The 22,001-nt window shown below is 41.7% G+C and overlaps 2 protein-coding genes across 11 annotated transcripts in view; one reads left to right on the top strand and one right to left on the bottom strand.

The window, feature by feature from the left end:
- Positions 1-10,725, bottom strand: part of IFT122 (intraflagellar transport 122) — a 66,546-nt gene extending 55,821 nt beyond the window's left edge. For 6 of the 7 annotated variants that reach the window (XM_036332252.1, XM_036332255.1, XM_036332253.1 and 3 more), the window contains exons 1-3: positions 10,599-10,725; positions 4,916-4,982; positions 2,801-2,885 (exon numbers count right to left, since the gene is read on the bottom strand). In XM_036332252.1, coding sequence (XP_036188145.1) covers positions 2,801-2,885; positions 4,916-4,982; positions 10,599-10,639 — 193 coding nt within the window. In that variant the 5' untranslated portion in view covers positions 10,640-10,725. Of the gene's footprint in view, positions 1-1,150; positions 1,245-2,800; positions 2,886-4,915; positions 4,983-10,598 lie in introns of those variants that run through there. The other variant, XM_036332257.1, reaches the window with a different exon arrangement.
- Positions 10,726-10,935: 210 nt separating this feature from the next.
- On the top strand, positions 10,936-20,377 carry MBD4 (methyl-CpG binding domain 4, DNA glycosylase). Of its 4 annotated transcripts, none has more exons than XM_036332247.1 (8): positions 10,938-11,213; positions 12,673-12,897; positions 13,320-14,170; positions 16,533-16,607; positions 16,684-16,818; positions 18,480-18,629; positions 19,100-19,203; positions 20,083-20,377. In XM_036332247.1, exons 1-8 carry the CDS (start codon positions 11,125-11,127, stop codon positions 20,158-20,160), a joined length of 1,707 nt encoding a protein of 568 aa, XP_036188140.1. In that variant the 5' UTR covers positions 10,938-11,124; the 3' UTR covers positions 20,161-20,377. The 4 variants fall into 4 exon arrangements, with proteins under 4 accessions (XP_036188141.1, XP_036188140.1, XP_036188142.1 ...); XM_036332249.1 differs by having other exon boundaries at positions 10,945-11,278; XM_036332248.1 differs by lacking the exon at positions 19,100-19,203 and having other exon boundaries at positions 10,936-11,213.
- Positions 20,378-22,001: the final 1,624 nt, after the last annotated feature.

Here is a 22,001-nt window from a genome sequence, read left to right as displayed (position 1 = left end):
ACATAAAAAAAAACATGACTTCCATGGCATAGCACATTTAACTAAAAGGCAAGAAATTAGTGTTTTCTTTGCCACTAACACTTGCTGCATGACCTTAGCAAGTGATTTGACTTCTCTAGGTTTTTATGTAGGTCTAAAATTAGGAGATTGAGCCCGGCTGGGGTAGTTCAGTGGTTGAGTGTCGACCTAAGAACCAGGAGGTCACAGTTCAATGCTAGTCAGTGCACATGCCCAGGTTGCGGTGGGCTCAATCCCCAGTAGGGGGCGTGGAGGAGGCAGCCGATCAATTCTTATTGCTGATGTTTTTATCTCTCTACCTCTTCCTTCCCCTCTGAAATCAATAAAAACATATAAAAAATTAAAAAAATGAGGAGATTGGGCTAGATCAGATTAAAACTGTACGCACAAAATTGTGTGTATATATAAAGTATGTGCATTTTCTAGAAAGAGGTCTACAGCTTTTATTGGATCCTCAGAGAGGTCTGTCAATAAAAAGAAGTTAAAAGCCTGGAGTCTGAATGATCTCAAAGATTTGTTAAAACACTATAACACACTGATTCTGTGGCTTCTCAGCAGTGGTCACAGAATGCTATCTTCCATATTATATTCATTTGACACATGTGAAAATTGAGAATCAGAGAGATTCAATAATCATCTCAAACTCAGAGCTTTTGGGGTTGGAACTTGAAGCCATCTCATTCCAAAACCTGTGTTCTTTCTATCAATCCCATGCTGTGGGTAGCATGGATTTATTTTTAACTCTCAAAAGCAACTTCATGTACCCATTTCTCTGACCACCACCTCTCTTTCTCACCCGACCTGATACCTCAACGCCAATAATCTTTCAATCCCACCAGAACCTACCATCTCTCTGCTGTCCTCCATCCCCTGCAGTCCTCTCACCCCTCATTACTCAGCTGAGGTCAATGTATATAATCACTCCTTTGCATACATCTTCCATTCCTTCACCCTCTTATTTTATTTTCAGAGATGCTTGTAAATTCACTACTCAGTTAAATCCAATTCTCCACCTCCCCCACCCTTGCATCTATGCAGCTCAAAGTGGTGGAGAAAAAGACAATCAAAGCAACTGATCTCATTTTCAAGCTTCAAGTGGGCCCTTCATGTTATTGGGGGTCTCTCACCATACCTCCTGGTTCCATTTTACATTTTTTCCTTTCTCCTTAACTCTCTCACACCTCCTTTCCCATCCTCACTCTCAGTTGATGTTGCTTCCTATTTCACTGAAAGAATGGAAGAGAATTTCCATTAGAAACCTACCACCACATACCCCCGCCCCCCGCCAGCACCTGCAGCAACATCCTCTACCTTCCACCATGCTCCATCTAACCCATCTTCTCTTGCCCACTGGATGCTTTGTTCTGACAATGCCCTCTCCTCTCTCTTATAGCACCAACTTTTCTCAAGTCAACATGTCCAAAACTGAACTCCTGATCTCCCACTGTATGTTTCTCTACCTGCAGCCTTCCGTATCTCAGTGGAAAGCAACGCCATCCTTCCAGTATCTCAGGTCAAAAACTTTGAGATCAGCCCTGGCCAGTGTGGCTCAGTTGGTTGGGCGTCGTCCCGTGCACCAAAAGGTTGTGGTTTGATTCTTGGTCAGGGCATATGGGGTTGCAGGCTTGATCTGGGTGGGGGCGTGCAGAAGGCAGCTGATCAATATTATACTGTTACACTCTCACATCGATGTTTCTCTCTTCTCTCTTCCTCTCTCTCTAAAAATCAATAAACTATTATTTTAAAACAAATGAACAAACAAAACAAAAAACCATGAAGTCCCCCTTGACTCCTTTCTTCATACCCCACATCTGATCTGTGAGGCAATCCTATTGGCTCCACCTTCAAACTATATCCAGAATCTGACCACCTCTCACCACTTCCTCTGCTCCCAGAAGTCTGAGCCCCCATCACCAGTGTTATAAAACTTGCCTGGATAATGCTTCCTCACACTCATCTCCCTGCCCCAACTCTCTCTCCTTGTAGGCTCTTTCAGCAGCTAGAGGGATCTTTCTAAAATGCAAGTCAGATCATATCTCTCCTCTGCTCAGAACTCTTAGTGGTTCCCTATTTTCACTGAGCATCAAAGCCAAAATACTCATGACAGCCAACATGATCTGGCCACCCAATGTCCGTTACCTTTCTACCCTCATCCCCTACTGCTCCGCCTGATTCTCACTGCCTCAGCCCCTGAAAGGCACACTCCCACCTGCGAGCTTTTACAATGGCTCTACCCTCTGCAAGGAACTCTCTTCCTTCTCCCAGATGCCCACCATCAGAATCTCACTGCCTCCCCACCTTCAAGCCTTTGCTCACCTGTGCCTGACTCAGTAAGTCTATCTCACTACCCTATTCAATACTATACTCAATCCACTGTCCCACCCACCACTTTCAATCCCCTTATTCTGACCTACTTTTTCTTCTTCCTTAACACTTATCTTCCAGCACACTATTTAATTTACTTACGTTTATTACATATCATCCCTCATACTGCCCCTTCTTCCTCCCCCTCCCCCATAGGTATAAGCCCCATAAGGGCAGGGGCCTTTGTCTGTTTTGTTCTCTGAAGTACCTCAAGCAGCTAGAACAGTGCCTGGCACATAGATAGCCCTCAATAAAACTCGTTGAATAAAATGATTGAAATGAAGTCTATGAGACTTAACTATCTTCTGAAACTGCAAGCTGTACTTCAGCTTACTAAAAAGATAAAAGAGTGACTAAGGAGAAAAAAGAAAAGCCCTGAGACCATTACAGAGCCTATAAGCCCAGAGCAGCCTCTTACCGTCCTTCGCGTATGCCACACAGTACACTGTATCTTTGTGTCCCTTTAGGGACTGAAGTAAGGTGCCATCAGAGGTGTCATAAACCTGGCCAAAAAAGGGACAAAAGTACACATTATCCAAGTGGCATTCATTAGTTAGAATTCCTACAGGTTGCTGCTGCTATTTTTGTTTTTATAATGTGGACGAAAGGGGCCACACGCTAACCTAACAAGCTCAGGGAAGGCCTGCATGGCAGTCTTGCAAACTCAAAGACCTAAAGTAACCACAAAGGACGGTCTGAAATTAAACTTTAACTAAAAGCAGTTATGGTGGGTAGTCACCTCCTAGGCCAGTATCTTCACTGACATGGTCAACTTTTTCCTTAACTGAGCCTATCTGTCTTTTTGCTGCTATGATAACATCCTTGAAATGTCTGGGTAACTTGTAATTTCCCTTTTTCCGGACTCCTTGGGGTACAACCTAATGTGCCTGGGCGCCAGGACAGATACCACAAATTCCTTCATTGTTATTGTTATCATGTTAACTGTTGACTGTTAACTATCCTGCACCCACCTAAGTATGTGTCTATCATTTTACTTTTTATCCAATCCCAGGGTTTCCCCCCACACACACACTTTGCTCTCTAATCTATCACCAATGGATCTCATGTAACCCCCACCTACGCCCTTTCCTTTGATTTGCAATGTATAAAAATAGACCAAAAACCACCATTCTCTAGAGCATTATCCCAATCCGTTGAGATACTGCTTCCCAGGCAATTGTCGACAGTTTGGCTCAAATAAACTCATAAAAATTCTTTACAGGTTTGAATGTTTTTACGTTAACAATAACAAAACATTCTTCAATATTCTAAATGTGTGTCAAGTAAAAATTGCACTGAGAAACCAGAAAGAATGTGACTTAATATTGGAAAACCCAAGAAGTAGAGGTCCTAATTCTATGCATTTTATTACCAGGAACATACTATTAATCCTCGAGAAACAAAAGTTTACTCTGTGGAACTTCTCCTCAAACTTCATTCTTATGTGAATTTGAACATATTGCCAATCAAGCTAGGCCCTCCCGAATAAAGGCAGCACATAGAAAGAACCACCTACAACATGATTAAGTCATAGAGGATGTTTCATATTTGCTACCAAGAATTTGAAAGTCACAGACCTGAACTCTGGGTTTGCATATCACAGGGAGTGTCATAAAATTCAGCTATAATGTGGATTTAGGATATTTTACAGCTGTGTAAGATGTATTAATATGTGGAGATTTTAAAAATGTGGAGAAACCAAGGCAAACCCCTCCCCAAACAATTAGTGTTGGAGAAAATAAACTACGGGGGGGAGGACCTAAAAGGATTTGGACTGTTTACCCTGAGAAAAGAAGTCTGCAGAACAATTTAACCATGACTTTAAGATTATAATAAAATGAACACATATGTAATACCCTTTGTAATACTTTAAGCAATATAAAAAAAAAAAAAAAAAAAAAAGGTTATGTAGTTACCATGAAAGAATGGAGATCAGTCAGTCTGTATATTTAGAGACAACAGAGCAAGAGGAAGTCGCCTTATGCAGAAGGAAGGAGACTTCATACAAAGGTTTTTAGGTCAAACATAAAAAGTTCTCTGAAAATTACTTTTATACATTGGGATAGATTCCAGAGGGAGCTTATATTCTTTGAAAACATGAAAAATAGCTCAACATCCATATGGAGTTGTTTAGGTAGGCCAGTGCCTAAAAGTTGGGGTCAGACTATCTGGCTTCTCATAGAGGGAGTCCCTTCAATCCTGTTGCTTGAATTTTTCAGGGGGACAAAATGTGAACTGACACCAGCCCAATTTCAAAGACATTTTGATTAATTGTTTTCAACCTTCCATGGGTGTCTCAAAGTAAAAAGGGAAAGATTAATGACTGCAAAGGAGGTATTGTTCACAAGTTCCTATCTGATAGACAGTTTACTTACCTGTTTTAAATAGCCCATTTCCTTCCCTATTAAAAAAATAATGACTGGTTTTTCTGCCCTTGCCTTTTTTTATCTCAAAAAAGGCGAGGTGTGTCAAATTTCAGAGTACTTACAAGAAGGAAAGGAGGAAAAAAAAGGAAACCCAGACAAAATCCTACCAGTAATCTGTTTCCTGCAGCCAAAATCAGTTGGTTTCCATCAGGCTTAAATGCGAGGTCATATATACTAAACAGGAGAAAAGACAAGACAAAGGACAATTAGGAACCAAAATGATGAGGTCTGCTAATGGCCAGGAAAGGAAACTTTATTTCATAATTGTCCTGGCTCCTTCGCTGGTTGGGCGTTGTCCCATGCACTGAAAGATTGCTGGTTCGATTCCCAGTCAGGGCACATGCCTGAGTTTTGATTCCAGGTAGGGGGCATGCAGGAGGCAGCTGATGGATGTTCTGCTCTCAATGGATGTTTCTCCCTGCCTCTCCCTCTCGCTTCCTCTCTCTAAAAAGCAATTTTAAAAATCTTTTTAAAAATACCATAACTATTTCAATTAATCAGACACTTATTGAATGCTTCTGCTAGGCACTAACAGATACAAGATGCATAAAACATAATCCCTCTCTTCCTTTAAAGAAATTACCATCCAGTGGGAAGGGGTGACTCAGACACATTCACAAAGAACTACTACTACATGTCATCAATTCTAAAGGATACATTTCCACATTTTAACATCTCTGAAGTTGGAATGTGTCTTATAACTGATGTTGTGTCAGTTTAACTGGCAGCATTTCTTGTTTTTTTAGTGCTATGTAAAATAATGGTATTTTAAAATCAATGCCCTCAGATTAGATGAAATTCAGAATAATATTGTGATAAAGGCTTTAGGAGAAATAAACCCACGCCTTTATAGTCAATTAATATTTGGCAAAGGAGGCAAGAACATACAATGGGATAAAGACAGTGTTCAATAAATGGTGTTGGGAAAAATGGGCAGATGCATGCAAAAAAATGAAACTAGACCATATTCTTATACCATACACAAGAATAAACTCAAAATGGCTTAAAGATTTAAATGTAAGACTAGAAACCATAAAAATCCTAGAAGAAAACATAGGCAGTAAAATCTCATAGCAATATTTTTCTCTGATATATAGCACCTCAGGCAAGGGAAACAAAAGAAAAACAAACAAATGGGACTACATCACACTAAAAAGTTATTGCACAGCAAAGGAAACCATCCTCAGATGAAAAGAAAATCCACCAAATGGAAGAACATATTCGCCAATGATACATCTGATAAGTGATTAATATCCAAAATATACAAAGAACTTATACAACTCAATACCAAATAAACAAACAATCCAATTAAAAAATGGGCGAAGGAACTGAATTGACACTTCTCCAAAGAAGACATACAGATAGCCAATAGACATATGAAAAGACTAGAGGCCTGATGCACAAAATTCGTGCAAGGGGCTCCGCCCTTTCAGCCCTGGCTGCCTCATGGCCCCACCCACTGGTCTAATTAGCATATTAGCTCTTTATTATATAGAATGGTCAATGTCACTGTCCATCAGAGAAATGCAAATTAAAACCACAATGAGATACCTTACACCTGCTAGAATGGCTATAATCAATAAATCAACATACAACAAGTCTTGGTGAGGATGTGGAGAAAAGGGAACCCTCATGCACTCTTGGTGGGAATGCAGGTTGGTGCAACCACTGTGAAAAACAGTATGGAGTTTCCTCAAAAAATTAAAAATGAAATTGCTTTATGACCTAGCAATTCCATTTCTGGGAATATATCCAAAGAAACCAGAAACACTAATTCTGAAGAATATATGCACCCCTATGTTCATTGAAGTGCTATTTACAATAGCCAAGATTTGGAAGCAGCCAAGTGCCCATCAGTAGATGAGTGGATTAAAAAGCTGTGGTACATTTGCACAATGGAATACTATTTGCTCGTGAAAAAAAAGAAGGAAATCTTAACTTTTGCAACAGCATGGATGGACCTGGAGAATATTATGCTAAGTGAAATAAGCCAGTCAGAGAAAGACAAATACCATATGATTTCACTTATATGTAGAATCTAATGAAGAAAATAAACAAACAAAATAGAAACAGACTCATAGATACAAAGAACAGACTGACAGCTGTCAGAGCAGAGGGGGGTTGAGGGTCTGGGTGAAATAGGTGAAGGGATTAAGCAGAAAAAAAACACCAAAATTCATATACACAGACAATAATATGGTGATTACCAAAGGGAAAGGAGGGCGGAGGCAGGTAGGAAAGGGTAAAGGAGGGATAAATGGCGATGGAAGTAGACTTGACTTAGGGTCGAGAACATACAATACAATATACAGATGATATATTATAGAATTGTACACTTGAAACCTATATAATTTTATTAACCAGTGTCACTCCAATAAATTCAACAACAAAATTTTTAAAGGCTTTAGGAGATACATTAGAACAGTGGTTCTCAACCTTGGCTGCACATTAGAATCACCTGGGAATCTTTTTCAAATCCTGATTTCTGGGCCTCATCCTCCGGAAATTCTGTTTCTTTGTTACTAATGTTGTGGCCCCACCCCATAACAAAGACAGCCTATTATAAAAGTTTAGCATGAGATAAATTTACTTAGTACCGGTCAGTAATCTAAAAATATACACCCCCGGTAGCAGTACTTGGAGCATTTGCCACAGAGAGATCCCATGCTGAGCTCTTCAAACGTTTTATTTTATTTCATTCTCACAACAATTTTCTGAGGTAAGAATTATCACTTGATTTTGCAGTTGAGGACACCATGGCTCAGAGCAGTCAAGTACCTCCCCCAGCATCATAGGATCAGCAAGAGAAAGGGCCAGGATTTCAACTCAGGTCTGACTCTAGAGTCTGTGCTATACTGCCTGCCTTTCACTCTCTCGATTTATTGTCAAGTATGACAAATCTCTACTACCCTTAATGTTTTAATAATGACAGTGGCTAACATTATTTGAGCACATTTATTTACTAAGAATAATTTAAATCCTTTACATGTATTAACTAACCAATCCTCACAACCTTACACCTATTTTACAAATGAGAAAACTAAGACACAGAGAAGTTAAATAATTTGTCCAAAAATAAATTGCTACTGATTGGAGGTGGAGCAAGAATTCAAATCCAGACATCAGGCTCCAAAGCCCAGGTTGTAACCATCATGCTTTGTGGCATTCATTATCACTTTATGAGCATACTAGAGGCCTGGTGCATGAAATTCATGCACTCGGAGGGGGGGGGGGTCCCCCAGCCTGGCCTGTGCCATCGATGGCCTCAAAGAGATAGGCCCCGCCCACCCATCCAGGCTCCTTGATGGATTGCCCCAAAGAGGTAGGCCCGAGCCAGGGGTCCCGCCTCCGGGCCACATAGAGCCAGGAGGCGGGACCCCCAGGACCCCCAGGCAGGCCTCACCAGACCCCCAGGAAGGCCTTGCTGCGTGGAACTGGGAGGAGGCGGGACCCCCAGGCAGGCCTCACTGCACAGAGCCAGGACCCCTAGGCAGTCCTCGCCAGACCCCCAGGCAGGCCTCACTTCGCAGAGGGGGGCGGGCAGGCAGGGGCCCCCAGGCAGGCCTCAGTTTCTTCACTGTTACATGGTAACAGACTGGGTCTTCCTGTTTCTCCGGCTTTCTTTCTTTGCTTCCAGGGGAAAATGTACTTGGCGCATTTCTCACTGGGGAGAACTGGGGCAATACAGTGAAAAAGTGAAAAGTAAAGAGGAGCTGGGCCCAGAAGAGCTGACCTTATCTGAGCTTTTGTCCTCACCTACAAAACAAGAGAGAGATCTGTGCACAGGCAAGCTTTGTGCAAAGCACCTGCCACCTGTGGGCTGTATGCTGAGGTAGTTCTGAGCACAGCAGGCCAATTCCTGCATGGTGGTATTTGGCCAGATCTGAACAGCAGCTGTCCCTTTCAGGCAGAGCATGAGCTCTCTAGTTTGCCACACTCTTTGCCACTCCCTACTACTCTCTGACATCAAAGCCAAATGTTCAGTTGTCAGATATCATCATCTTGTGCTGTGGGTACTTTTATAATAGAATTAAGAGAAAAGTAAAAAGGAATTTTTTAAAACTCAAATCTCTATTAAGAGTAGAAGTGATAAGCTATGTGTTTCAAGTGGGTTGTAGAATTGAAGAACACTCTTAAGGAGAAGACAATTCCTTGTGTGTAAGAGGCGCACAAACATCTCCCATTTATGTTGCCTGTCTGACTCCTGTAGGCATTTGAGTTTGCAGACCCTTTAACACAAAGAAAAATGAATGTAGTGGGTAAAAGCATTAGCTTTGGAATGAAGACCTGAGCTTGGATGCTGGCTCCGGCACTTAACTCACTGTGTGAGCTTGGCAAATTCTTCACCCTCTCTGTGCTTTAGTCTCCTCACATGTAAAATAGAGGTAATTATAGTACCTACATCAGAGGGCTGCTGGAAGGTGACAATGAGATCCAAGACAGGATGTCCTTAGCCAGTGCCTGGCACATGGTGCTAGCTATTACTAGTGCAAAGTACCACACAGAGCAATCATCTACAAGATGTTTAAGGGTCTCAATGTGAGGAGATGAGGAAAGAAGGCATGCTTATGCCACACAGAAAGGCCTAAGAAAAGAATGAGAGGGAATGGCAACTATCGGGTGTCAAGGGCCAAAACAGAGGCTTCACAATGAAGCTGAAAAGATCATTTACGTGAAGATTTTAAAACTCAGGCTGAGGAGAACTATCCAGTAAGTCAGTATTTCCCAAAATGTGTCACTGTGTGATGAATCTAGGTGATAAAAATGGAATAGGGCATTAAATAAGAGAATCACAAGGTGAGAGTGTCATTCTCTTTTGATTCTCTTTCAGACCTTCTAACTAAGCACAGGGGAACGTCTGGCTTTGATGCTATTCATCTCAAGCACCTCTCTGACCATACGGGCTAAACCTCCAGTTCTAGCGATAGTAGACCTCAGGCTTAAAGGCTCCATAGCAACAGTATCTAGCTACAGCTCACCGGCAGTTCTGTTTCTCCTCGCTTTAATCCTCACTGGCGATATGCTTTTTAAAAATAGATGTATTTTTATTGATTTCAGAGAGGGAGAGATAGAAACATCAATGAGAGAGAAACATGGATTCGCCACCTCATATGAGAGAGAAACATAATTCGCTGCCTCATGCACGCCCTCTACTGGGGATGGAGTTCTCAACTTGGGCATGTGCCCTGAGTAGGACTCCATCCTGCGACCTTCTGATGCATGGGACCACCCTCAACCAACTGGGGGGGGGGGGGGGGGGGGAACATCCATCGGTTGCCTCCCATAGGGAATCGAACCCTCAACCTGGGTATGTGCCTAACTGAAATCAAACCTTCAACTTTTTTGGCGTATCAGAAGCTCCAACCCACTGAGCAACTCGGCCAGGGCTCCTTACTTAGGTTTTACAGTTATCTTATTATAGCAAGTAATATTATTTAGGCGAACATAAGAGAGACCATTTAGAGAAAAACATCAAGTAAATAAGAGATGTGGATAAGGCAAGGAAGTTGGAGAAACATGTCATGGATGTAAAAGGAGTCCAGGGCGTAATGGGCATAAGGGCCAAATTGTGATATGTGTACATTCCTTTGCCCCTTCTCCAAGCCTCAGTTTCTCCATCTGCAAAGGGGTCGGGGAGCGACCTCTCAGCCACCCAGTCCCGGGGTTCAGCGCCCTCAGCCTAGGCCGCCGGCCCGTTGCCCCTGGCAACCACAGGAGTTCTCGCAGAGGCTACCGCTATCCCCGCCGGGGCTGGGCCTCCCGTTCCTCCCGGAATGCCCCGCTCCTCACCACTGTTCGGCTTTATCTCTCCACGTCAAGACGGCCCTCATCGCGCCTTCCCTCACGCCTCGGGCCCCTCCTCCCCGCCTCAGCAACTCGGCCCTCGCCGCCCGCCAGTTCGGCTACCTGAGTTACCGTTGACAACGCACATGCGCAGTGAGCTACGCGCGCGCAGCGTTCCGAGTGCGCATGTCTGCAAAGGAGGGCTGGTAAAGGGGCAAAAGCGGGGAAGGAACTGGAGCCCAGCCGGCGTCTGCGCAACTGGGGCGCGCTCGATTGGTCAGAATGGGCGGAGGGCGGTGCGTCTCCCTCGACAGAGGACCTCATTGGCCGAGCGGTGGAACGAGCTAAGGCAGAGTGGGCGGCCGGAAAGCGGCTATGGAGTTTGACAGGTTTTTACCGCCCTCAGTTTTAGGTTTCAGCCTAGCATTCTGAGCCGAAGGAATTTTCACCTCTTACTCTGCTCCACGCCCTGGGCGTCGCTCCCTGTTGGCCCGCTGGTGCAGCCGGAGTCCGCTGGAGAGGCACGGCCGGGATGGAGAGTCCGAGCCTGGGAGTCATTGGAGCTGCTCCCTCCGTCACCGCTAGTGAGAGCCAAGCCCCAGACCGGCCGTGGGACCTCCGGCAAGTCCTTGTCCGCTTCCGGGTCTCAGTTTCACCACCTGTAACGTGGGAGCGGGGGAGTAGAGGTGGGTGGGCCTCCCGGGAGTCCACAGGGACCTCGAGGCTCAAGGGCTCCTTCCTAGGAATTAAGGCTGGAACTCAGTACTATTCCGGTGGGGTCAGCCCTGGGGTGCCCCCGACTTCCTCACCCCAAAATGCCGAGAGGGCTGGGAGGAGCAGGGATTGGTGCCAGGAGACGTCTACTGAGAAGGAGGATCCTAGGAAGGAGATGTCATGTTAAGCAGCCAAGAGCGCCCCAAAAATGGGTCCTGTGAGCAGTAAGGAAGCTACAGTCATGTATTGAGTACTTGTGTATGTGCAATCTGGGGCTAAGATGAGTTACTTTTCTTTGGAAATGAAATCCTCAGAAGTACCTTCAAAGGTATTACCTCCTTTTTACAGATGAGGAAGGGAGACTGAGAGGTTAGGTAACTTGTTCCTGGACCTGCAGCGAGTAAATGGCAGAGCTGGGATTTGAACCCAGTATGTTGACTTTAAAGTGTGTACTCTTTTCACCAGATTTCAGTCTCCTTATCGCTAAAGTTGTGAACTCTGTAATTTCTCAAGATCCACCGAGCTTCCCAAAACTACATGGCCCCAAATTATGTCAGAAGACCGTGATTCTAATTTTTGTTAGCTCTTTAGTTTCCCTATTTCTAGAAAGGAAGTTGTATTAGACATCATTATACCCATTCAGTTTTTGAAATGTGTGATTTAGTGATTAGGATATACTCTGCTGAAGTTTTTCAATAATAGTACAGGGGGAGTAGCATTAGATTTAGTAGACCTGGGTTCTGGTATCAGCTCTGCAAATAACTTAATCTTCCTATCACTCAATTTTATCAATAAAATTAGAGTAATCTTTATCCAACCTACCTCATAAGATTATGAGGATCAAGAATGAAAGAGACTTGAAAATTCTGTGTCATAAATTACCTTTTGGTAAGTAATCTGATGAAAGTGATACTCTCCCCAAGAAAAATGCATGTAAAAATGCAAGAAAAATAACATTTTTACCTCACTTATTTGGGGAAGAGGAGGGTTCTTCACTGACTCATTTAAGCAGGTCTGTTGATCCTGGCTTGAGCTCAGTATTTGGTTCGTATTTTTAAAATGATGCCAGTGTCATCAGAAGTCATTATAATAGCTCTACGGAATGATTAATTTTAAAAAGTTCCTAGCCAATAGCTTGAGCTTTTCATTGTGTAGAGATTTTCAACCCTTTCTAACCCATGTTGGAGACAGGAAGACAGTGGATGGCAGAAGGATATTCCTATAGCATAAGACTGGTCCATACTGATTTTAATCTCTCCCACAACCAAATAGACCATGTGGTTCCTGCTCTGTCATAGATTTAAACTGAATAAGCAGAATAAAATCAATTTTAAATAAGCTAATCATTTGTACTTTGTTTTTTCAGCAAGGAAAATGTTCCGGGATCAGAAAGAGTAGAAGATGAAAAACAAATGGTGATAAGCAGCAGCAGTGAGTGCAATCCCCTGCTGCAAGAACCCATCGCCTCTGCTCAGTGTGGTGGTGCTGAAATGACAGAATGCCATAAGTCTGTCCCATGTGGATGGGAAAGAGTTGTGAAGCAAAGGTTATCTGGAAAAACAGCCGGAAGATATGATGTATATTTTATCAGGTGAGCATGCAAAGTGGTAAAGATAGTGCAGCCAAATAATTTTGTTTAAACAGGTAGTGGGAAAGCATAGCAGGTATCTTGACTTTTTTCTATTATTACCATAAAACCATTATGGATTCTATTCCTTCAGTGTCACTGGTTAGTTTTATCAGATGATTTAGGGACAAATACATTTTCTCCTACTGTGAATGGTTAATGATAAAGTTGCACTTAAGTTATATTTGTAAAATTATTTTATAGAATCATATTCTCCTCATTGAGGAAACTATTTAAAAATACCATTTTATCAATATTTTTATTTTAAGTGACAAATACCCCTGGCAACATTTGGAAATTATTAATTAAGCATCTGAAATGTGGTCTGGTTCTTTTTAAAAGTCACTTTTATTTACTATCAATGTTTCCTTTAATATCATTTTTAGCCCACAAGGACTGAAGTTCAGATCCAAAAGTTCACTTGCTAATTATCTTCACAAAAATGAAGAGACGTCTCTTAAACCAGACGACTTTGATTTTACTGTACTGTCTAAAAGAGGCATCAAGTCAAAATATAAAGACTGCAGTACGGCAGCTCTGACATCCCAACTGCAAAATGAAAGCAGCATTTCAAACCGGAACCTCAGGACAAGAAGCAGGTGGAAAAAGGATGTGTTTCCTCTGCCAGGTGGTAGTTTGGAATCCCAAGATAGCAGGGAACTATCTAACTCCACTGCCATGCATTTGCTTTTGAAAGAAGGTGACGGTGTTACTGATGTTGACTCCAGAAAGGTTAGGAAGTCCAAAGGGAAGATGACTACTTTGAAAGGAATTCAAATTAAGAAAACTAAAACAGGGTGCCTGAAGAGTTTTCCAGATCCTGTTCAAAGTAAGAGAAAAAGAGAATCTGTGCATAATAAGGCAGAAGCTGAAAGTGAACCTGTTGCACAAGAAAGTCAGCTTGATAGAACTTTATGCATTTCTGATTCCAGAGCAAGCAACAGGACCATCAATATGACCAAGGAAGAAACGAGACTTGTAAAAGAAAAATCATTGAGTTCGGGATCAAATTTTAGTTTTGAACAAATAACTTCTGGCATCATAAACAAATTATGTTCGACCAAAGAAGCAGAACACAGGTGTGAGAATACCTTTTTAGAATCTGAGGAAATAACAAAAGTAGAAGTTGGGGAAAGGAAGGAACCTTTGCATGTTGACAGTTTAGAATGTGGCTCTGAAATGGACAGCAACTGCTCACAAACTGAGAAAGATTCCACTTCTGTGAAAATATGTCAAGGTACTTGGTGCATTTAAAGTGCTATTAAAAATGTGATGAGGCAGTTTATATTCCTGGATACTATATTTCATGCCTGTAACCGGTTAAGATGTGGGAGTAGAATGAAGAAGTTGGGCCAAAAATCAGATACATTCTACCAATTGATCCTAGTACCTTGTCTAACTGATCTTCAAACCCCTTCCTATGGCAGAGGGAATTAGCTGGCTACTGCCTTTATGCCCCTAGTAAAGGAAAACTGTGCCGTTAACAGCTGCTAACATCTCTCCCTGGTGCAGCTGCTCGGACTCTGAACAGTGCTTTCCCTTCTTCCCATCTTTCCAGCCAGTAATCTTACAACTTGAGGGAAATGAAAAGGCTTCACACGGAAAAGGAAGACTGCTTTGATATATAAATTGGCTGGGAATACTTATTACAGATGTGTGACTTCCAATTCAAGTTTGTATCTATCATAATCATTTTTATCATCTATGATGATGTAATGCTTCTCTAAACTGTTTTAGAGCTCTAAATAATTCAAAACTGTACTTACATAGTTCATCTATTATTCGTAGTACAGAGTTTAGAGCTGAGGACTTTTGCCTTTATAATACCTCAGTGAATAAGAAATAAAAAGGAGACCATTTGAGCACCCTGATATTAGTTATTCATTAAGCCATTATGGTATAATGAATAACTCCTTTAAAGAACAATAGTAATTTTACTTAAACCCTGCAGGAGACAGCCTGGACAAATTTGTGGAGCAGGGGATTAGACTTTATTCCTGCTGTCAGGCCCACTCATGATTTTATGTCTTTGCGGTATCTGGAATTTTTCCACCTTTAACAGAAGATGGCCAAATATACCTAGGACCTGCGTAAGAATTCTTCACGTCTGTTCTTTAAAGACTTTGAGTTTCTTAAACCTCTAACTTTTTTTTTTTTTTTTTACTTTCTACTAGGCTTTGCCTTTTTAAACTAGAAAGGCAAAAGACCCTAGACTAATTATCTGAAAACTGGGATACTTGGCCCAGTCTCCAGTTAGTCTCACTGTCATTTTGGAATGGTTGCTTAATTTCTAAGTCATAGTTTCATCATCTGTAAAATGGAAGTAGTAACCCTTACTAGTGCTGTTTTTCATATCAAGAATATTGTAAAGTAAAATGAGAAGTGAAAAAGATGGCTTCACGCTATGCAAATACAAGGTAGTATTAACTGACATTCAAATTTAAAGGCTATGGCTAAAGGGAGTATTAAATGTGATGATTTTTTGAAATGGGAAGCCTGATAACACTTGTCAAATAGTCTTTGGTAAATTAACTGAACTTCCCAGAGGATAGTGGTCGTAGGTTTTTCTACAGGTTCTGTTTGGTCTATATCCCCCGCCCCCCCCTCCCCCCGCCTTTTTTTTGGCAAGTGTAAAAATGTTCACTGCAGAATTTTTATTTTTTTATTTATTTATTTTTAATATATATATATATTTTATTGATTTTTCACAGAGAGAAAGGGAAACGTATAGAGAGTTAGAAACATCAATGAGAGAGAAACATCGATTCAGCTGCCTCCTGCACACCCCCTATTGGGGATGTGCCTGCAACCAAGGTACATGTCCTTGACCGGAATTGAACCTGGGACCCTTCTGTCCGCAGGCCGACGCTCTATCCACTGAGCCAAACCAGTTAGGGCACTGCAGAATTTTTAGAAAATTAAAGAAGAAAAGAAAAATTACCATTCAGAAACAACCATTATACCATTTTGGTTTATTTTATTCTAATGTCTGTAAATATGTATGTATGTGTGTGTGTGTGTGTGTGTGTGTGTGGTGTATGTATATATATATTATATACTCTTTAAAATTAAATTGGGGTCACATGTAGAATATTGCTTTTTTTTTCACGTGAAAGTTAAAGATGTAAGAAAATTTTAATGACATATTCTCAAAAATATTTTAATGACAACATTGTACAAAAGTGTCATAATTTAAAATATTCCATATTATTTCCAATGTTTCAATACTATGAACTCTGATCATAAGTTATAGAGAACTAATGTAACAGAGTCGTTAAAGGCCTGAACTCAGGAGTCAGACTATCTGGATTTGAATTTCAACTCTACTACTTACTTAACCTTGGGCAAGTTATTCAGCTTCTCTGTGCCTCAATTTCCATATCTATAGAGTGGAGATTAAATAGTCCTTTAACTCATAGGTCATTTGTAGGATTAAATTGATTAATTTTTGTAAAGTGTTTAGCATACTGCTTGGCAAACACCTAATGCTTTATAATAGTAGTTTTTATTGTTGTTGTTATTATTATTATTTGCATTCCTAAATATTTCTTTAGGCTAAACCATAGATTTTATAACCAACGTTCACTCTTCCTTTTCAGAAGACATCATCCCACGGACACAAGTAGAGAAAAGGAAAACAAGCCTATATTTTTCCAGCAAATACAACAAAGAAGGTATCCTTTCCCAATCAGAAAATCAGATTTTAAATCTATTTCAGATATCCAACTCTGATGCAGTGTGTTTGTTCAGCTCTTAGCCCCCCACGTCGCAAAGCCTTTAAGAAGTGGACACCTCCTCGGTCACCTTTTAATCTTGTCCAGGAAACACTTTTTCACGATCCATGGAAGCTCCTCATCGCGACGATATTTCTCAATCGCACCTCAGGTTTGTGGATTATTGTAACCTGTACCTTATTAGAGACAGCGTGATGAGAAAGAGCCCTGAATTGATTGGGAAGCCTGTGTTCCAGTTTGATTTTGAGTCTGTGTGACCTCAGGTAAAGGCCTTCCCCTTTCAGCCCTCAAGCTCTTCACCATGAGAATGTTAGACGAGCCTTTATAGCACTAAGGAGCAGATTGTCATTTATTTTCTACTTTCAGATTAGTTTGGGTCATCAATGAAAATCAATCACGTAACATCCCTTCATCCTTAGTCATGTATAAAAGCATTTTTTCATTGAATGCTTTTTGTTTTGTTTTGTTTTAAATATATTTTATTAATTTTTTACAGAGAGAAAGGGAGAGGGATAGTTAGAAACATCGATGAGAGAGAAACATCGATCAGCTGCCTCCTGCACACTTCCTACTAGGTATGTGCCCGCAACCAAGGGACATGTCCTTGGCTGGAATCGAACCTGGAACCCCTGAGTCCGCAGGCTAACGCTCTATCCACTGAGCCAAACCAGTTAGGACCATTGAATGCTTTTTTTAATGTCATTGACACCTTCTGTTCTATATGCTTTTACACTATTTATCTGATGCTTTGATTATGTAAAAACTAATACAGGTGTGGGCAAAAGTAGGTTTACAAATAACTCATACAATAAGTCTTATATAATAAAAGCCTAATATGCAAATTGTCCCCTCTGGCTGTCCTTGGACCAGGAGTTTGACCACTTGCTATGATGTGCGCTGACCACCAGGGGGCGGTCCAAAACATGGCATGCATCGGTGACCCAGACCTCGGGCGGGGGCTGCGACCTCTCACCAGCTACCGGGGTGCAGGGGTGACAGAGACAGAGGTGTGGTGAGAATGCAGGGTGTCCACCGAGCTTGCTCTCACTCCCCCTGCTGTTTTCCCCGGAACACCAGGGCTCACGCACACACCCAGGAACCCCAACTCCCCCCACGCCCCCTACCCCACGCTCAGGTACCAGGTGCCCACAAGGAACCTGCCCCACACCCATGCGGCCTCTGGGACCATGGACCGGTCAGGCTCCCCATGGGTTCACGCAGGAGCTGATCTGCAAGGCTGGCTGGGAGAGAGCACACTGCCTGCCCGGCTTCCCTGTGGCGCCGCCAGGCAGTCCAGAGGCCCACGCTGCGGCCCAAAGGCCCATGCTGCACCCACCGCATCTCTGCATGGGGACTCGGGCGCCGTGACTCAGGCAGAGGGGGGCACATGGGGGCCTAGGGGTCCAGGTGCTCCCCAGGGCCCAGAGGTCAGCTGGGATCTGCCCTTCCATGCCAGATGCTCGCACTTCGATCGCCGGCCAGGCCTAGGGACTGCACCCGTGGACAAATTTCGTACACTGGGCCTCTAGTTAGTAAATAAGAATACAAGAATAAACTGTTTCTCATACAACTACTTTTGCCCACCCCTGTATTATGTAGAGTCAGGTTTCAGCATAATCTGGACTGTTAACCAAATAGATTATTGGTGTTGGTTTTTCACTCTGAAAGTGGTTATTAGTTTAGGTAATGACTTCTCAATAATGGTATTTTTTAAAAAAAGGCTCTAGATGAGATTTCTAGTTGAGGAAGTACCTGAACATAAACTAGCCCATCTGGAGGCTTATAATCATAGTTAGTTATCTTTACATCCAGGTAAAATGGCAATTCCTGTGCTTTGGGAGTTTCTGGAGAAGTATCCTTCAGCTGAGGTAGCAAGAACTGCAGACTGGAGAGATGTGTCAGAACTTCTTAAACCTATTGGTCTCTACGAACTTCGAGCAAAAACCATTATCAAGTTCTCAGGTAATTTCCCATATACCCAAGAGAAAAACATAAACTGTGCCTCTATAAGAAAGCCACACCTTAAACTTTTATGTCCACGGATGCTACAGTAATAGAAGTCATTCAGCTCAAGCACCAAAGGCATTTAAAAACAGTTCACTTACCCCAAACCACAGTCACCCATCAACCCATGCAATAAATCTTTGCCCAGCCATGTGAGCATAATTAGAGGAAGAAGTCATTGAAGCAGGAAGCCCTCAGGAAAATACCTCTTTGAGTTAGCAAAATAATAATGGTCAGTAAGTGGCAGATGAGATATTCAGACAGATGCTTCTGGAACTCAGGAGAAAGAGCAATCACAACTGGGGTTGTTAGGAAAGATTCTTCCCTGTCCCTTTCTGCTATTCTCCCATCCAGTCCTCCATTACCACACATTTGGGGAAAGTATCTTTCTAGAGCCTGGTCTGATATGTGGGCTGTTATATTCTCAGATGAGTATCTGACGAAGCAGTGGAGATACCCAATTGAGCTTCATGGGATTGGCAAATACGGCAATGACTCCTACCGAATTTTTTGCATCAATGAGTGGAAGCAGGTGAGGTCCACTGGCAACAGAACATCTCTTGTTTCTGAGACAAAATAAGTCCACTATTATGACTAAAATTATTTCTTGGACAGGCGTGCTATTATAGTTCCAAACTTGAGGGGCAGTGGGTGTCATGCAGTTATTGGCAACAAGGAGAGGATCCATAGACACTCCCAAGTCCATAAAGACTCTTTGGTGTGACCTCTGACTGACCTCCAACAGTTTGTCATTTGGCCCTGTTCCTGTCATTACATTCATGTAATGTTTCTAAGCCTGATGTAGTTTTCTTCCTGTCGCAATCCTACGAGTCTTTAAAAGTACACCACAGGAAAGCAGGCAGGTTTGAGCTTGGAATGCTACTAGGGTTTCTCCTAATAGTCTCAAACTATTTTTGTGGTAACTGGATCCTACTTCAGCTGCCCATTCTATTTAGTTTGCCTAGCACATGGGCATGTGGGTGTGTACTGGCTGTTAGGCACTGCCAGGTAGCCTGCTACACTGCTTTCTTAGTCTGTGATCAGCTAGTAGGTCTGTCTGGCTAAGCCCATCCCTGCTCCATCATTTATTGTGACCTGAGCAATTCATTTAACTCTGAGTCAATAACCTCCTACTAGAAAATGGTGTATTATCCCTTGGTCATGTTATCACTACTTCATGCCCCAGGTTCTGGTGAAGATCAGTACTAAATTGGCGAGTACTTTATATACTGTAAAGTATTACCTTAATGTAAGATATCATTTTAAACATTTGTGAATCCAGTCAGGTTAAAGGTTGTAATTTCCAGGTATATTATCATAAAGTATGTTCTCCTACCATATATTTAAAAAGTCAATTTTATAAATGTATTTCTGACTAACTTATATAAGGCCTCTGTCTCATTTCTTACAGGTGCACCCTGAAGACCATAAGTTAAATAAATACCATGACTGGCTTTGGGAAAATCATGAAAAATTAAGTCTGTCTTAAAAACTCTGTGATGTTTTAAAACTCACTTTTTATATATTGCTTTGACTCTTCAGAGCTCCATTAAGCCAGCCAACTACGTTTCCAGGTATACAGGTTTTAATCGGCCCAACTAGAAACCCAATTCTTAATGTGTGTGTCACTGGTAGATCTTTACTATTGAACGTGCTATAACATGTTTTGAGATTTCTTTAAAAAATAAATTGTGATTTGACAACAATCCTAAAAATGTATATGACTTTTCCAATAGTAAAATGTGATTTGAAGATGAAAAAGAATTTTCTAAACTATCAATAATACAAAGCAAACTTCTACCCTGTTTGAGGAAAGATTAGACTTTCTATTCTCTTTCTATAAAAATGATATTATACAATTATTATATCAAGAAGTAATGAAAGAGCTGGGTAGCTCATTTGGTTAGAGTGTTGTCCCAATATGTCAAGGTTATGGGTTTTATCCCTAGTCAACAAGAATCAACTAATAATGCATAGATTGCATAGGTGAATGGAACAGGGAATAGATCAGTTTCTCTTTGTCTCTCTCTCTTTCCCCCTCCTCTCCATCTTCTTTCTCTCTAAAATAAATATTTTAAAAATAAAGTAATCAAAGAGTTTGTAGCCAAACATGTAAAAAGATAGTACAGTATGTATTAGGCAGTTAATTTTTTAAAAAATACGTTTACTGCCCTGGCCGGTGTGGCTCAGTTGGTTGGGTGTTGTCTTGTGCACCAAAAGGTTGCCAGTTTGATTTCCGGTCAGGGCACATGCCCAAGGTGCAGATTCTATCCCTGGTGGTATACAGGAGGCAGCTGATCATATTACACTCTCACATCAATGTTTCTCTCTCCCTCTCCCTCTGTGAAATATCAATAAACTATTCAAAAAATAATAAATGTTTACCAAAAACAGCTAACCCCCCAAAAGGAAAATAAGTCTTTTTTTGTCATCATGTGTTGGCATTTAGGAATTGGAGATTTGACCCCAGCATTAATTTGATAACCTGGTGTGAATATCTCCCATAATTCTATTTCAGAGTATCAGCTTGTAGCTCATGTATGTTACTTTGATCCCTTTGTGAAAACTCAAGCATTACCCGTCTTCCATCTTCCAGCTGGAGGACAGGTCTTTTAAGTTTTATGTAATTTTTAATACAGGTTTTATAATGTTATAGCTCAATACTGAAACATTTGCTTATAAAAGAACTCACCAAACAAAATAATCCTATTAGCAAGTCTCAATGAGCAAGTGCCATTTTAAGGTATGATTTGAAAATTAAATAGATCAAATAAATGAAAAAAGAAAGAAATTGTTAAGGCAACTACCTTTGTTGTAAGATGATGTGTGAATAGAATCAGAATGCAGTGTGTTGCAGGGCTAGTTGGTTGTTTCCATTTTAGTGAGCAAGTTTGTCTCTTGAGGGATGGATTTTGACCAGAGAACAGGGAAACTGGCCACACACACACCGAAGGCAAACATCACCTTCATAACTCCCCATAACATTTTTTATTTAATAATATCAAAGTAGCATTCACCAAGGGCAAAGCTCTGTGCTAGGGAGGGGTACAAAGATGAAAAGTCCCTTTAGAGGCCCTCACTGGGAACGAGAAAGGCACACACAATAATTAAGGGGAACATAAGAGGTAAGGTGTAGAGACAAGATGCCCAAATACTGCAGCTAAGAGAATAGAGAGGCCTCTGAAACCCTGGGCCACAGCTGGGGTTGGAGGGCAGGGAGGGCAAGCTCAGCAAGCTTAGGGCATCAGGTGTGGCAGGGCCTGCTGTCAAATTCCCTCCCCCAGAACCTCCATCAGGAGTGCCACAGCCAGGCCTGCATGTGAGGTTGCC

The sequence above is a fragment of the Myotis myotis genome, unplaced genomic scaffold (genome assembly GCF_014108235.1).
Source record: "Myotis myotis isolate mMyoMyo1 unplaced genomic scaffold, mMyoMyo1.p scaffold_m19_p_13, whole genome shotgun sequence".
Classification (NCBI taxonomy): Eukaryota; Metazoa; Chordata; class Mammalia; order Chiroptera; family Vespertilionidae; genus Myotis; species Myotis myotis.
This window is presented reverse-complemented; position numbering and strand designations above follow the sequence as displayed.